This window comes from Lissotriton helveticus, chromosome 1_1 (genome assembly GCF_964261635.1).
Source record: "Lissotriton helveticus chromosome 1_1, aLisHel1.1, whole genome shotgun sequence".
Lineage (NCBI taxonomy): Eukaryota > Metazoa > Chordata > Amphibia > Caudata > Salamandridae > Lissotriton > Lissotriton helveticus.
Window position 1 is genome coordinate 1842260485 of NC_136057.1, and position 18198 is coordinate 1842278682.

At 45.5% G+C, this 18198-nt stretch overlaps 1 protein-coding gene across 4 annotated transcripts in view; it reads left to right on the forward strand.

Moving 5' to 3' along the window:
- TLCD4 (TLC domain containing 4) overlaps positions 1-18198 on the forward strand; it is a 394086-nt gene that overhangs the window by 245249 nt on the left and 130639 nt on the right. For all 4 annotated transcript variants that reach the window (XM_078641293.1, XM_078641289.1, XM_078641285.1 and 1 more), the window contains exon 5: positions 11655-11749. In XM_078641293.1, coding sequence (XP_078497419.1) covers positions 11655-11749 — 95 coding nt within the window. The remainder of the gene's footprint in view (positions 1-11654; positions 11750-18198) is intronic.

Consider the following 18198-nt stretch of genomic DNA (forward strand, 5'->3'; position numbering starts at 1 on the left):
GAGGAGTGGGGTCGCAGTGTCTCTGCAGAGAGGCTCTGCGTCTCTGGTCCTGCGTTCAGGACCATCACATTTGTCTGATGGCAAATCATCTGGCCGGAGTTCTGAACATACGTGCAGACAGTCTCAGTCTGCAGTTCTCAGCCGACCACGAGTGGAGGCTTCATCCAGAGGTAGTTCGTCACGTCTTTCGGACGTGGGGGACTCCTTAGGTGGACCTGTTCGCCACTCACGAGAACGCTCACTGCCCGTTATTCTGCAGCCTCCAGTTTCCGATGCAGGGAGCGTCGGGGGATGCGTTTCAGTTGAGTTGGGACTCACGACTCCTTTACGCATTTCCTCCCATACCCTTGATTCCTCGGGTTCTGAGGAAGATACGCCAAGACCAGGCCCAAGTCATATTGATCGCCCCGGATTGGCCAAGAAAGGTGTGGTACACAGATCTTCTCCAGCTCTCCTCGTGCTCGCCGCTCCGTCTCCCTCTCAGGGCAGACCTCCTCTCTCAGATGGAGGGGCAGGTTCTACACCCCCACCTCCAGAGCTTACACCTTCATGCCTGGAGATTGAACGGGGCAACCTGAATTCCTTTTCTCTCCCACATGATGTGGTGGATGTCATTTTATCGGCCAGGCGTGACTCCACCAAGTCTATCTACTCTTATAGGTGGTCTAAATTTGTTTTTTGGTGTGGAGAGAAGTCCACCGATCCTTTGAGGGCTCGTTTATCTGACATTCTTCAGTTTGCGCTTTCTTTGGCTCAGCAAGGGTTTGCTGTAGCTACAGTCAAAGGTTATCTATCGGCATTTCTCTGTTTGCCGGATCAGCCGTCTTTATTTAAATCTCCGGTCGTTTTGAGGTTTCTAAAAGGACTTACAAATACATTTCCTCCTACTCCCTTTATTGTGCCTCAATGGGACTTGAACCTTGTACTTACTTTCTTGATGGGTTCACCTTTTGAACCTTTGCACAAGTGTCCCTTGAGACTGTTATCTTTTAAAAACGGTCTTCCTGGTTGCAATTACCTCGGCAAGGAGGGTAAGTGAGCTTCAAGCTCTTAGTTCTAAGCCCCCATTCTTGACAATTCATGCTGAACGAATGGTTCTCAGGACAAGGGCCGCTTTTCTGCCTAAGGTGGTAACTCCCTTTCATCTAAGGCAGTCCGTTACCCTTCCTACCTTCTATCCTCCCCCTCACCCTTCCAAGGAGGAGGAGAGACTTCACCGCTTGGACCCTAAGAGAGCGGTGAGCTTCTACCTGGACAAAACCAGAGTCTTCAGAGTGGATGACCAGCTCTTTGTTGGTTTTGTTGGAGCTAAAAGAGGCAAGGCGGTGCACAAGCGCACGCTGTCAAGATGGATTGTCTTGTGTATCAAGATTTGCTACTCTCTAGCGGGTAAGGAACCTCCTGAAGGTTTAAGAGCTCATTCTACTAGAGCAAGGTCTGCTACATCTGCTTTGTCTAGGGGTGTACCTGTTGAGGACATTTGTAGAGCGGCGACTTGGGCCTCCCTCCACACTTTCACGAAGCATTACTGCTTAGATTCCGAAGTGAGGAGGGAAGGCCACTTTGCGCGTTCTGTCCTCCAGGATTTTCTGGTATAGGAGAGTGGACACCCAACTCCGGGAGCGGGACTGCTGTGGGACTCTATTCACAAGGTGGGGAATCCACTTGCAGATGTATCCATCAGAAGAACAAGTTACTTACCTTCGGTAATGCTTTTTCTGGTGGATACAGTATGTGCCTGTGGATTCCTCACTGGCCCACCCGCCTCCCTGTTGTCCACTCTTCTATACCTGTTTTACTGTAATTTTAATATTTTATTGTCAAAGGAGATGTGTTGATGTTATTACTTTCCTGCATTGACTACACACGGTGTGTGTTATTTTGATTATTTGGTACTGTGTACTTTGTATGTATATCTACTGTTGTTGATCCGTTCGTGTGCCTCGAGGGCACGGAAAAAAGGGCGGAACTGATGTCATCATGCCAACGGGGGCCTATTATGCAGTCGGTGACGTCAGCGGAGCCGCGCGCGATGCCGTGCTTCTGTGACGTCGACGCGAAGCTACAAAAAGAATTTCCGAATGTTGCTGACGCAGGGGGATATTCACAAGGTGAGGAATCCACAGGCAGATACTGTATCCACCAGAAAAAGCGTTACCGAAGGTAAGTAACTTGTTCGTTTGATGGTTAAGTTGAATCACAGCAATAAAAAGTATGATGGTACCTAAATTATTATGAGTATTCCAGGACCTTCTGATTAGTATAGATAGTCCAGTCAATCAATATCTGTCAACAATGTTATCACTGGCCGCATGAGTTGGGGAGCAGAGGGTTGGAGTTTCCACACGGAGGCCAATTGATAATTGTAGGTGAATACTTGATGAGGTGCACCAGTAAAGACTGTGTGCATATGGACGGAGCAGTGGCAGGATCAATGCTATGGAGGAAAATGTAGCAATAAAAAAGAAACTGACCAAAGAGGCAAGCATATGAATTAGCGGTGGTTTCTTCATGAGTGCGGGGGAACGTCAACCCCTTTCCACCCCCCCACGTCCGCTGTGAGCCATGCAGGAAAAAATAAAATGGCAAAGAAAAGATTTCATTGCACTTTTTTAACCGATGTGCGCACTGCAGCAGCCAGTCTACCCTGAGACCAGAGACATGTTGGGTGTGCCCTCTGCCGCCATTTGGCAGCATGGTGGACTGAAGCAGTGGCTGGCCATACACTGCAAATTGCGCATGTCACTTTGGCTGACTGTGTTGCGCCTACCAAAGTGACATGCGCACTTTAAAGCTCCCTACCCAGCTGGTTAAGGCAGCTGTGTGGAGACCAAGCACAGGCCTCAAGGGCCTGAAGGATCATCCAACCAGCCCCCTCCATCCAATCCAGTTGCTGGTCAGTAGCATGAGAGCAGTGTCTGGATTGGTTAGGGGAGCTCGACTTCGACATGAAATTGCAGATTCAGAAGTGGAGCACCAAGTTGGACGTGCATCTATGGTTAAGTACCATTTATTTAATTTATTTAAAATGTTATTGTAGTTGGGTTTTTTCAGTTTTTGGAGGGATGGGTTTTATTTTGGGCTTTTGGAGGTGGTGGGTATTTTATTTTAGGCTTTTGGAGGAAAGGTGTTTTACTTTGGGATTTTGGAGGTGGGGGTGATTTTTATTTTGTTTTTTGGGAAATGGTAAGGCACTCCACCTGCCCCCACCTCTTTGAAAGTGTACCAGCTGCCCCTGATATGAGTCCTGAAGATTTAGATTGCAGTGGCCATCTGGATTGGATCATTGACTTTCCTAACCCCATTTACCATCAATAGATGGCAACCCAGACTTCATACTGACAATAATAGTTGAACTAGTTCAGTCTTGAAGAAAGTAAATTGTCGAATACTAGCAGATCTGTGTAAAGAAGACCAGATTACTCATTTGAGAGCTGTAAAAAGAATTTAAGATTGCAGAGAAGGTAAGATTCTAAAATTATCAGCTTAGATACTGGGCGCTGCACCAATAAAATAGAAGAGCAATAGTAAGGAGTAAATCACCCTGGCAACCAGCCTACTAGACTCTGCACTAGCACCCTTAAGGGCATCGTACATGCTGCATAATGTCTCATCCAGGGCCTGCACTAAATATGATCACACCACTTCCATCCTGAGGGAATTCCATTGGCTGCCCTTTCCAGCCTGCATCATTTACAGATCCTTCGTGACCAGCATCCTTCCTCATCTTACAGTCAAGCTCACCATCTCTGCTGGTTCTCAGTACACCTACAGAAAGGACACCATCAGACTGCACCCTATAAGAAGTGTAAAAAAGAAAAATGAAACCAGCAAGCCTTTTTCATCTATTTACCCAGAATCTGAAACATCTATGTATTGATCAGGGCCGGCCAACACAGCTCCAAGTTAGGAAAAATGTTGAAGATTTACCTCTTTAAAAAAACGATGTCACAATTCAGCATCCACAACTCAGTTACCTCTACTATCACTCGCTGATTTTATGTTTACGGTTGACTCCTCGCAGTGAATAGCCACCTTTTGGCTAGATTTGCGCTACTGAACATCATGTACAACCTACGCCAATGAAACCCAGCTCATCCTCTCCCTCACCAAGGACCCTCACACCACCAGACTCAGCTTCCAGAAAGCAATGAAGGATGTCCCTTCCTGGATGAGCAGCCCCCTCCCCCCCCCCTGAATCCAGAAAGACCGTCACCCACGCACTCCGAACCAGCAGACTGGACTATGGAAATGCCCTCTACGCCAGAATCAATAAATCCCTGCTCCGCTTGCTCCAGACCATTCAGAACACCGCAGCCAGACTCATCCTCAGCATCCCTCGACATGAACACATGACCCAGCATCTGCGACACCTCCACTGGCTCCCCGTCGAGAAGAGAGTAACCTTCAAGTTACCCACCCACACCCACAAATGCCTCCACAACACCGGACCCCAATAACTCAACAAAAGAATCTCCATCCACGTACCAAAGTGAAACCTCCGATCCACCTACCTCGCCCTCGCCGAAACCCTGCGCATACACAGAGCACGAATGGATGGAAGAGCCTTTTTCTACATTGCAGCAAAGACCTGAAACTAGATCCCTATCAACATTAGACGCGCCCTCACTCTGCACACCTTCAGTAAGAGCCTCAATACCTGGCTCTTCGACTGACCCGGAGCTTCACAATTCCCTGATTGATATGCATAGATATATACATACATACAAGCACAGACATTTAAGGGTTAGTTACAACAATATATAAACTAATATTTACACCAAAGGAGCAAAAGTAAGGGAAATACAAAAGCAAGTGGGACCGCACAGTGGGGAAATAAAAACGTCAAGAAGCATTGGAAAGATTGGCATGACATATTTACTAACAACAAATCAATGCTACATAGAGAATAGATCATTAAGATGATGACGGGCTGGTACATGACCCCGGAAAGGCTACAAAAAATATCCCCAGATTATCTTGATAGATGCCGGAAGGATTCAGGAACAAGCATTTACAATGCAATGGTTTCGCCTTTGGAAAAGTTAGAGCTAGTGGCATTGTAAATGACAAAATTTGTATTTATGTGTTGGTTTTAAAAACAGATAAATAAATGGCATTGTCATTTACATTGCCATTAGCTAAATCTCTCGCAAATGTGAGACCTATTGCATTTGCTCCCACACATACACACAGAGCCACATACACACACACACACACACACACACACACACACACACACACACACACACACACACACAAAGGCACACACATGGAAAACACCCAGGGCGAAGAAAGGAAGATGCAAGCACACGGGAGAGAAGGCGGAGACCAGAGGGCAAGGAATAGCAAGAAATAAATAGGGAGAGGGAGAACAGGTGGGGGGGGGGCAGTCGGGCATCACGAAGAGTCGGCAATAGAGAAGAGCGGAGATGCAGGTAAAAGTGAGTGCAGTCACAAACATGGGCAGGGCGGTATGGGGAAAGCAAACAGGGACAGGGGGAACAGGCAGAAACTGTGAAGAAGGGGGAGGAACGAGAGGCTGCAACCGGTGCCATGCATATAAAGATCAATAAATAGCCAGCATGCGTGTGCAAAGTCTCTTTAACTGAGTAAACTCGTATCTATAGCTCCTAAAGCAACCTGGGTGTGCGCTGCGCTGTACAAAGGTGTACATACACCGCTCTGCAGGGCTGGGACCAGGAACATAACGCATACCCATGCAGCCCACGAGGGAAGGCGGGGGAGGCAACCTTCAGGGGTGCTCCAGTCGGTGGAAAGCATGTAAACATATGTGAGATACGGGGGCTCCTCGTCAATTCTACACATCGGATCACAGACTTTGCCCCCTTGATTCACAAAGGTAAACGTGCACGTTTTTGTAAGTGTAATACTTGTAGGCGTTCAGGAACTACATACGGAGTTTTACGACTCCTTATGCTTAGGTGTGCGGAGTTCTCTGCCACAGTTGCGTTGTCTCCGGGTGCGGAGATCGCTATGCGTGAGTGTGAGTCGTGCTGGACAGCAAGTAGTTGGCAAATAACTAAAAGTAGTAAGCTTGCATTCAAGTGTCCCAGGTGTCTTAGAAAGCAGCAAAAACTTGTAACTAAAGTAAACTAGAGGGATAAACCGGGATGAAGGAGGGGTTTTTTGGGTGGGGGGGTGTAATAAGTAAAGGAACCGCCTGAAGGAAGAATGAAACACAGCTCGGCTCCCGGGGTCTGATGACACAAGTGTTAGTGTACAGTGTCGCTGTTACACCAGAATAAATACCAAAAAACATGCCTGCAAAGGTCAGTCCGAGGACTCCCCCCCCCCCCCCCTTTTAAACCAGGGATTGTTCTTTTAGTTAATTCCCAAATCCAACCACTGTTCCGTTGCAGACACGGCTCAGAGTCTGCCTTTGTTTTATTGTGTTTGTATACGCTTTTCGTCGTTCCCTCGTGGCGCTTACTGTACCACAAGGGACGTGCTCAACACAAAGCGTCTTTGCAGCTTAAGGTCAGTGCTGCTATGTCTGCGCGAGTGTGGTGATTTATGAGCGAGAGTATAAGGGGCAAGTGCACCACTGTAAGTGTGGGGAGGGCAGTGGGGTGTGTTTTGAACAGGATTGGTTGGGGGGGGGGTTTACTATCCTGTTCAGGACGTAAGGAGAAATGGCAGGATGACAATGTCTTTCATGTTTGGTCCGACTGCAAAAACAATGACTACAGTATTCAAGAAACAAGAGTTCTAAAATCCTGTGTCCCATTTGCTGCATTGTGTGGTCTTGGGTAATTTTTCTTCCCATAAGTCAGTTCCCATTCTGAAAACGGAGAGTAGGTTCAGAAATGGGCTAAGGGTTGGTAAGAAAAACGATATAAACAAATCGACACTTATAGCGCTTCGAGCATACTGTGCATCCAGACATAGGTTCTCTTGCACCGTTTCCATATCTCAACCGACTCCTGCATCACTTTTCCCAGCTAACTAAGCCTGCCCCTCCATTCGCATTCACAACTGCAAGAAGTGCCGTGAAGCAACCTAGCGCTTTAAACATATCGCAATGGAACATAAAGCAGCAGAGCATAGGACTGCTGTTTAAAGCGTGCACGAGATGCTTGCTTATAGACCCGGATTGTCGCGTGGCTGCTCGTGCCCTTTAATGAAGTGCAGCCTCCCAGTGGATTAGTGCAGCTTTTCGCGAGTACAGCTGAAAGCCCAAGAACGCCTGGCATCCCGGGAGGGGCGCCCCCCACTCCCCCCCACCCTCGCAACTTCATGGCACTTCTTTATGTACAGAGAGCTGGGTCGTGGGCAGCATTCCTCGCATTAAAGCGTCGTATCTAGAAACGCCCTCCGCTCAGGGAGCACGTCCTGCCATCAGTACGGCTTTCCAGAGCCTGCGCGACGTTGGTCCTCACAGATAATTCTACTTTCGATGCAGGCAGGCCTTATGCGATCACTCTCTATCCTTGAACACAAGCAACGAGGGGGGGGTGAGGAGCTCGCAAAGACAGAAACGCCACGGAGACTACAATCGTGCAGCCCACTCCTGCAAAAGACACTCCAAAAATGACCTAACATGACGACCAAAAATAAATAAATAAATAAACACGCCCACCGCCGCATGACGTGGGCAAAAGCCTAAAATTCTCGGGAACGCCCACGAATCTGCTCCGGCATTGAAGAACAGATCTCTGTTCCAATGGCTAGCCTCCATTTATGGAGCTAGCCAATGGAACAGAGGGGCGGGACAACGCACACATACTGTAGACATAAGATTTCCCCTGCGCGAAAGGATGCGCAGTGCGCAGCTTTCGACAGGCGAAACCTAAAAAGGAGACCCAGTGCATAAATTGGTAGCCATATTCTGGGAGGTCCTTCTTTTAGAAAGAGGGGTGAGCCCCAATCAATGGAGTAGTCTTCTTAACACCAGAAACCCCAAAAGTGGCCTTGTGACTTCTTTTCAAACTATATTCGGTGTCTTCCCTGCTTTCTTTCATTCGATTTTTTTTCCAGCCTATTTGGTGGATTTCCCTTACTGCTGGCTCTAGCTGCAGGCATTCTTTTACTGTTTTGTTTAATTCAAAATGGATGCACGTCCTGTGTTTCGAGACGAGCTGTCACGACTGGCGCTGTTTCGCAACAGAATGCTTGAGTACTATGGAGCACTGCCTCTTGCGACTTTGAGTACAGCTTATGGATTATCGTTTCGATTTTCCTACTTTACATGTGTCCAGCCTGTCTTTCATTGCCTGAGTTGCGATTTCGCCTGGGCCCTGGATTTGTGTCTCTACAATACGGTGTCTCCCCATGTGGATTATAATCAGCTTATGAGCCCCTAAATTGCTCATGAATTGCTTTGTTCTGACGGAGGGATTATGGCATTTGCAGCGATGCATGGAGTTGTGGGTCGTTGGAATGTGTTCGCAGCGGCGCAAGATTTCTTGGCACACAGCTTCATTGAAAACCCACCGAGTTGCCCTCTGATGGTGCTAGAGGCTCCGATAATTGAAGAACATGTATGTTCTTTCCCACTGTTAAATTGGATGGCTGAACTATTTTCGGATGAGAACAGTGACTTCCTGTTCGAGGCTGTTGCTGCATATTTTGCATATTCATTGTTAGAATGAATTATGTCATCGCTTCTCTCTCCCATAACTGAGGTCATTTATTGGATATTGAAAAAAAAATTTTTCAAGCCTCTACAAAAAATTTTCTCTGCCCCAGGCCTATTGACTTTGCTACGGCCAATGACTAAATGTATTGGATTCGCATTCTTCTTGGACTATGACGATTTTTAAAGACAACATTTTTTCTTATTATTTTTTCCCTTGTGCAAATTTGAAACTGGTTCTGACTGTCCTTCTTGAACTCTGCTTTCCAAAATTTGCCCCTTATCTTAACTTATCCGTGCTCAGATCAAGGGAGGGTGTCATGGAGATAGGCTTTGTCTTCACAATGTGTTAAGTTAGCATGAGCTTATTAGAAGTTTAAACGCCATTTTTCCTATCTGCTGCTTCTGCACATAGCACATATTGTTATTAATGCTTTGAGCCTGGTAGAATGTTTTGCTTCTCCCGAGAATAATACGTTTTACTATTGTATCAGCGGTAAACTATGTCTGAACAGTGAGTGCCGAGGCCTTCAAGGTTATTTCAACACAGTGGTTGTTGTTCGGTCTGATCAGCGCACGTCCTAGACATAACACATATGCAGTTGTGGCCAACTCTGGTTTTTGGCGCATTTAATAATGCACTGCGCAGAGCATGCACTCACACTTGATGAATATTTGCATGCAGAGAGCTGGTGTAGAAGATGATGTGATCCCTTTCTACTAAAACCAGAGGTAACGGGCCGCCCTTCTAAAACCCAAAGAGACCTTCTGTAGATATAATATAATATACTAGCAAGGGAGGGTAAGACTGAGGTGACATTTAGCCTTCTTTCCTTTAGCATTTTAACATGCTTTCTCCCGTTGTATTTTATGGAATAGTAATTATGCTGATAACCTTGTTGCTTATAATATGTTTGCTTGTATTAGCTAAGATACTGCGCCTGAGAACACGGCATTAGAAATAAATATTTCAAACTTGCACGTGTCTTCATTTACTCCTCGTTCTGGACTGGCATGTTGGTATAACAAAAGAGGGTTCATGTGTTCCACGTTACCTGAGGGGTTCTAAGTCCATGTTCTGGGTTGTCTAATCATTGGGGGTATGGAAGAACCAATGAGACACTGATTGCTAGTCTGGTAGGGGATTTTGGATACTAAGGTGAGTTTTGGTACACCCTAATTCACTGAGGTTCTACGTCTCTATGCACAGTTCTGTGTAGGAGCAGAATCCCTGCGACAAAACTTGACACCTGGGAGTCAATGGTGAGAGAATGTAAACATATCTTTCAGTTACTGGAAGAGACCAAAATTGTGTTGATCAGAAACTGGAGGAGAATGACACCTCCATTGGTAACACACTTGCACACAAAAATGTGCCCAACCATGGCAATGGAGAAATTGCAAAGCCATCTGGTGAAAGAGATAACTTTACAGACATTTTGCAGCCAGACTTATTACACATGGAGAATGAATGCAGATAAGTTACATGTCCCGAGATTAAGAGCAGTGTACTTATTTGACTAGAGTTGAATCCTTCATACCAGCATTTACCAAATTGTGGATTGTCGCAAGCTGATTTGTGGTGAGTTGGGAAAGTCCCAGCAATAAATAAAGATGCGTTTAAATGCTGTGTTTATCTTGTCACATTTGCCAGTGCTTCAGAGACAGAGGTCAAATGTTAGGCTACGTCTTCTGACGAATTGCTGATGGAGATTGGTGTCCTCTTTTCTTTCTCTGACTGCAAAGTGAATAGAGCTTTTAAAGTGAATTATGTGACAATCTTGCTGGAGTACAGGGAGTGTGAAAGGAAAGGCTGTAGGATGTCCTTTCTTCGCAACACACAACAAAATACAAATACCTATAAATTAACTGTATGCATTCAGCAGTTAGAACAGCAAAAATGTACCACATTTAGTGTAATTCTGAAGTGTGCTGGAAACAGAGATTTTAATAAAATCAAAACAAATAAAGAAACTCTACTTGATGATGCACAAATGATTAATATTCACAGAAACCCAATTTCCAAATATTATCTTTTGTGTACTATTTAGTTTAATCAGTAAAGCTGTATGTCTGCAAAGCTAGTGGTCTTTTCAATGAAAATGTACTGTCTGTAAATAACAATGTGCTACCACCCAATGCTTTAGTTAAATTCCAAAATCGATCCTCCTCTTATGCATTAAAGGTGAGTGGTTCACAAAAGTTTGCCGTTTTAAAAAGTGGGTTGTGGTTTTGTGAAGTTCTGGAACCACTGCTTTATAGAATGATGAAACAGACCAAATTCTGGATAAAGAGTTAAGACCATATGTGTGAGAATTTGGAGGCACAGTAGAGACTGTCACTATGGAGAGAGGAGGAGGTTGAAGTTTTGGGCTTTTGAATCAGTAGTTAAGTTCCAGTAAAGATTGTTGGTTCTGTTGTAAGTCTTCTAATATTAAGAGATGAAGGGAGGAGTAACCCGATGTTAATACGTACCATAAGGGGTACAAACTGCTATTGTAAATTACTGTTTAATGTAAAAATTGTTGACACTTTTTCACTAAGGTAGGTAATAGTTGGTGCATGATAAAATGTATAGTGCATGAGGATACATGTTTATGTGAAAGTACTAAAATACAAACAGCAGAAACAGAAAGAAATCAAATATAATTAACACGTGGTTGTTAGTTCCCTGCTTTTTCTTTTGTTTTTTTTTCTTTCGTACCAGGAATAATGCTCTCTCAGAAATAGGCAGTATTCTCTTTTTCTGTTTAATGTCTTTGCCAAAACAACCTCAGACATTATGTCCTTTAACAAATAAGTTATGTGGCACATGGAAGTTTATGAGATGAGAATCATTCATTCATGTAATAACTATATACTCTTAAGAGATTCGTTTCAAACAAATCATGTATTACAACCATGCTCTATTTCAATTGGCCATATTTCAAATCTGTTATGTAAACTGTGATATTATATCATTTGGATTGACTTTATTTTAGAGTGGGGAAAAAATGCACTTTCTTTTCACCCTCCTCCCTTTACGATATTGACTTTATATCCTTTTTTTCCACAGATTTGTCACTTATTGTTTACTACTGGAAAGCGATTGGTGATAAATATTTTATAACTCATCACTTGGCAGCTCTATATGCTTACTACTATGTACTGGTGAGTGCTGTGTTTATGATAGCAAAACAAGCAGACAAGACGGGACTCAGTGACCAAGGGTGAACTGACTATAAAAATAGGAAAAACAGACAAGGACGGAAAGAAGTTGAACATACCATAAAAACATCATACAAATGTGTAGGTAGAGTTGATAGCAAGTGTCTAGAACTTGTTAAAATTAACAAGAGAATACTCTATTTGAAAGATCCCTATTTCCCTAAAACCTTGCATTATTTATTGAATTATAACTAATATATGTTAACTGTGCAGCTGACAACAATCTATGCAGACTCTACAAAATTGAATACTGAGAGAAATTCAGGCCACGTTGAGTGGCAGACTTCCATTTATGGACAGGGCTAGAAAGAGAAACTCGTAGATTGGAAGTGATTTAATGTAGAAGCACAGTGTGGATAAGTAAGTGGAAAAATGTGATTCAACAGAGATTAAAACGGCACAATGAAATGACAGAGAAGGGAATATAGGTGGAATAAGAAGGTGATAAAGTAACTGGTTATTGACAACATCAGGGTAAATGTGTATTGCTTGGTCAGTATGAGGTAGAACTGGAGAAACTGTGAGCACAAAGAGTAGAGGAAATGGAAGGCATTTCCGATATTTTAAATTAAATTGGTTGCCATGAAGGCAAAAAGAACTTGGGTAATGAACTTACCCTTGTGTAGATTCTTAATTTGAAAAATTCAGTATACAGCCAAATGTATTTTTATTTATTTATTTATTTAGCGATTTCTAAAGCGCCTGGTGACCCAAGGGCATCCCCGCGCTGTGAGGGTTGTGATCCTGATGAGGGGGAGGGCGAGGGGAGAGATATTTAGAGGGGATTCTATTTAGGGAATAGATGTGCCTTCAATTTCTTGCGAAATGGCAAGTAATTGGGTTCCAGTCTCAGGGAGCGGGGAAGAGCATTCCATCCGGCGGCAGCTTGAACGGAGAATTGTCGTCCTCCTGTCCGAGATCGTTTGAATCTAGGAACGCTAGCCATGTTTTCATTCTGGGATCGTAAGGGTCTGGCTGCTGTATAGGGAGTGATCATTTTACTGAGGATCGCAGGGCCAGATCCGTTGATCAGCTTGTGTGTAGTACACATCGCTTTAAATTGCACCCTTTGGCGCACCGGGAGCCAGTGCAGGGCCTTGAGGGCCGGCTTGGCGGACATTCTGGAGGGGGTATTGGTGAGCAGGCGCGCCGCCGCGTTCTGTGTCCGCTGGAGCTTCGTCAGTGTGGCCTCAGGGGCTCCCAGGTAGACCAGGTTGCTGTAGTCCAGGCGGGACAATACCAGTCCCTGGATAAGTAGTTTCCTGGAGGTAGGTGGCAGTAGGGGGAGAATCTTGCGGGTCGTGCGCATCAGCCCGAAGCAGGTACCCGAGGTTTTGGTTGCTTGAGTTTTCATAGTAAGTTCTGGCTCGAGCCACACACCGAGTGTCTTAATTTCACGTTTCGGGGGAGGGATTTCCCCAAACACGTCGGGCCAAAGTGCTGGAGGGATGGTCGTCCATTGTTTTCCTAGGAGCATCACCTCCGTTTTTGACCCATTTAGTTTTAAGGATGAGTGATTCATCCAGTTATGGATTCCTGTAAGACAGTTGGTCAGGTTTTCTGGGTGGTCGATCAGTTGGGACAAAGAGACGACCAGCTGGGTGTCGTCGGCATAGTTTACCATTTTTATGTTGAATGGTGTTACCACGTCCTCAAGAGGGGCCATGTATACATTGAAAAGCGTCGGGCTCAGGGAGGAGCCCTGAGGGACACCGCTTGTGAGTGGAAGGATGGATGAGTGGTGGTTTTCATCCCACACTTGGAATGTGCGCCCAGTAAGGAAGGATTTAATCCAACTGAGTGCCGTCGCGGTAAGCCCTGCATCCGCCAGTCTATTGAGAAGGACACGGTGGTTAACCGTGTCGAAGGCTGCGCTTAGGTCCAGGAGGATCACTGCCACTGATCCTCCTGAATCCAATATGCGCCTTGTTTCTTCAATGACGGCGAGAAGTGCGGTGTCTGTACCATGGCCCAGGCGGAAACCGGTTTGGGATTGTCTGAGCAGATTGTTGGTTTCAAGGAACTGGGATAATTGTGTATTTACCAGTTTCTCGGTTATTTTGCTAATACCCGGGAGTAAGGATATTGGACGGTAGTTGGACATATCCGCTGGGTCCAGCTGAGGTTTTTTTAGAAGTGCTTTTACCACAGCTTTCTTCCAGTTGTCAGGGACAGATCCGTGGGCGAGCGAGCTGTTGATGAGTTCCGTAACAGTGGGTATGATGACTGAGGTTACGGTTTTAAGGAACCTGAGTGGTGCTGGGTCCAGAGGTGATCCGCTTTTTATTTTCGTGAAGGTTTGTTCAACCTCTAGGCTGGTTACTGGCCGGAAAGTTGATAGTATGGGTCGAGGGTTACTTTCCGCCTGGTCTAGGGGTAAGCGGCTTTCCATGTGACTGGTGGAACCAGAGGGGGGGAGGGATGTTAGGATACGAGTGATTTTGTCGTTAAAGTAATTCGCTAGCTCATTACTTCTGTCGACTATGGGGGTAGTGGGAGAGGGTGTGATGGGGACTTTAAGCAGCCCCTTTACAATTAAAAAGGATTCTCTGGCTGAGTTAGCAGATTCCTGTATCCGCGTGTCGTAATGCGAGGTTTTAGCTTGTCTGATGGCCTCTTTGTAGAGTCTAACTGTGGTCTGATAGGCTTTTTTGTCGGCATGCTGCCAGTTTCTCCTCCAGAGCCGCTCTGCTTTTTTGCAGTTTTTGCGTAGTATGCGGAGGTCCGCGGTGAACCATGGGGCTGACCCAGGTTTGCCATTTTTGTTTTCCCTAGTTCTAAGTGGGAGTACTAGGTCCAGGGAGGAAGTAATCCAGTCCCTGAACTTTTTGTCTGCGATGGCCGGGTCTTCTGTATGAGTAGGGGTAGTCCTTTCGAGAATATTGGCCCATTTTTCCGTGGAAAGTCTGGACCAGGTCCTGTCCTTGCTAAAAGTGGGGAGTTTTTGGGGTTTCCTGAGAGTATCAGGTAATTGGAAGAGGACTAGGAAGTGGTCTGTCCAGGGGAGGGGAAGGGCCTCCTTCGCTTGCATCGCGGGGGAGCTGGTGAACACCGGGTCCAGTAGGTGACCCCTGATGTGGGTGGCTCCGGAGTTGAGTAGGTGGATGTCAAGTGCCGCCAGATCAAGGATCAGGTCGTTAGCCATCGTGTCTACCGGGTCTTCCAGATGTATATTCAGGTCACCTACTATCATAAAGTTGGATAGGGAGTTAGCCTGGGTTGTGACAGAGTCCAGAAGGGAGCTAGCGAAGGGACCTGGGGGACCGGGAGGACGGTACACAAGTATTCCTATTAGTGAGTTAGTGGGGTTCAGTTTAATAGTGAAGTGGAGGCTTTCTGAGTCCGTGATCTGCGCCTCACTGGTTTTACAGTGGAGATAGTCTCGATGGATAATGGCGACACCTCCGCCTCTGCCTAGCGGGCGGGGTAGGGACTGGATGCAGTAGCCCGGTGGGGTTGCTAGTGCCATGTCAGATTGTGATTGGGGGGTAATCCACGTTTCCGTGAGAAAGAGGACATCTATCTCAAGGTCTTCTATAAGATGGTTGATTTGTGTTGAATGTTTAGGGAGTGAGCGACAGTTTAGTGAGGCCAGTTTGAGGGCTGCGGGTTTGTACGGTTTTGAGGGGAGCGAGAGCTGAACTGGCTTACATAGAGAGCAGCGAGTAAAAGGTCCATTTAGATCATGGGTGTACTCGCAAGAGGGCGAAGGGGGTCTGAGACATAGGAGATCTCTGCGTGAGTACCTTACTTTAGGATTGGCTGCTTTGGGCAGGGGTTCTGGCCCTGTGCCCGGTCGAGCGCGGACGGGCGCAGACGGGCTTACCTTGGGCGCGCCTTCGGCGCGCAAACGGCGCTCCCGCTGCGCTCGTCCGCTGCGCTGGTATGGGCGGCACATTAGTACTCATTGGGAGGGGGCGTGGCCTCGCAGAGGGCGTGGCTACCGCCTTTGGGTGTTTCCCTGTTCAGCGCGGGGTCGCTGTCTCAGGAGTGGTCGTGACGGGCTGTAAAGCGCCTTTAGGTCGGGCTTTTTTGCAGGTGAGCTCAGCGAGGTTTAAAATCAAGGTAAAGTGACACAAGTGAAATATTTAAAATACACAGAGTTGAAATACAGTTCTCCGGCTTTCCGCCTCAGAGAATAACAACACACGAGTGATTTCCGCTTCCAGTCAGCGTTTTGTACTCGTTGGGAGGGGGCGTGGCCTCGCAGAGGGCGTGGCTACCGCCTTTGGGCGTTTCCCTGTTCAGCGCGGGGTCGCTGTCTCAGGAGTGGTCGTGACGGGCTGTAAAGCGCCTTTAGATCGGGCTTTTTTGCAGGTGAGCTCAGCGAGGTTTAAAATCAAGGTAAAGTGACACAAGTGAAATATTTAAAATACACAGAGTTGAAATACAGTTCTCCGGCTTTCCGCCTCAGAGAATAACAACACACAAATAGAGTAGATATTGTTTGGCACTTTGTGTGCAATACCTATGTAAGAACCTGATTTCAACATCAAATGATGCCTCATTCTAGAGAAGTCTTGCGAGAGGCCTAGCTCAATGGAAGTAAGGAATTTATTTTATCATGAAATTGTTTACAAAGCACTTGACTGGGCAAACACAGTCCAGGACATAGCAGCTGTGGGTCCCAGTTTCCAGTCCGGGACAAACCAGCTGTGTGCCCCAGTTGTATTACTCATTCAACTGCCACAGCTTCTAAATGGAATGCTGCACAGCTTCATATGGTGTCTTCATACAAAGGAGCAAACTTTTACATTCATCAAGCACAAAGTACAAGACGTCCCCCTTGAACACACACCAAAACAGATCGCTAATACGAATACATTTTACAATGAACATATGCACGAATAGCATCAATTAAAAAGTTCAAATGAGGAGAGAGAACCACTTTCTAAGTATTTTATTAAAGTATTCAATTAATCTAACCTGCCCACACACTGTCCCGCCTTGTGTACCTTCACAAGCCAGTCTATTTTCCAAGGTACTTCTTTCTATGACACCATTTACCCCTTCCCATTTTTATGTATCCCCCAACATTACAAACGTACTGACTGGCCCTTTGGCACCCTCTCAGGTTTCAGCACTTATACAATATCACCCTGTTTGTAATGCACTTCTTTCACACACACACATTGTAGTAGTCTGTGTATCCAATTTGCTTTCTTTCTGTGTTCCTCTTCCCAGCATCCTGGTCCATTTCCTCAACTAAACATCCAGGATTCAACCATGGCTTAGGTTTCTTCTTTCTGGTCATGGCCTCACACTTAGCAGTAGGTGAGCAACTGTAGAACACGCCCTAGTATCTCTTACACCCACGTTTTACTTGACAATCTACTTGCCTTCACCAGTTGCACACAGTCTTTGATCATTCTGTATGCTCTCTTCTTCAACCCATTAGGTACACTTTTTGTAGCATCATAACCCTTTATGAATGCCTCTGCACATATTTAGAATGGTACTGCGCTACTGCCCACACATAATTCAGTCCTTCTCCAAAATCTGTGCAATAGCGCTGAAATGGCGTAGACTGACTTGTACCACGCCTTTACTGGAAGCCTCATTTAGTGGCCACTATCTTGTCACCTTGTCACTTCTTCCATTAACTTTACAATCGTTTAGCACATGCCCAATCTTCCGAGCCACAAATGTAACACATAGCTTTCTTTTCATGACATTCGTTGCTATATACGCTGCGTGTGATAACCGCATTAGATTTTCAAGTAGCGGCAGGGCAGGCACTGCCTGCTCTCCTGAAATTGAGCCTATTAACACCTTACACAATTTCACCTACCATACCTTTGAACGCCAAACCATCTATTCTTGGTACCTCAATTTATATCTACCCGTTTCTCATAATTGTTTAACTTTCACCAGCTCTTCATCCGGTGCTTTCCTACACCCATTATTGTGCTCTAACTAAACATATCAGTGCTACTGCTACCCATTTTATGCCTATACAGTTATTGTTTCCTCTCATTTAGTTTGATCTCTGTGATCTCTGTTACTAAAACGTTTGACCCCAACCAATCCACCAGACAATTGCCTCTTCTTGAGATATACAGGATTCAAAGATGTGACTTAAAAAACACAAAATATTCTGTAACTATTTTGTTGGTCTTCTACCCTCAGGTCACTGCATGTAAAACAATACATACTCCTTCAATAAAAAATAAATCCTAAATAATAAAATTTAAAGTAATTGGGTGAAAATGCACTGTTTTATGAAACCTCAGTTAGTTAATGCAATAACTGCAGATGCCTATATGTGTGACCGGAGACTCACCGAATTGAACCCTGGTTGGCACAATAAGGTACACTGACTTGTGTATTTATAGTTCCACCCGGTCCCAGCCTGTGACAGAAAGCACTGTCATTATTTAAAAATTGTATTC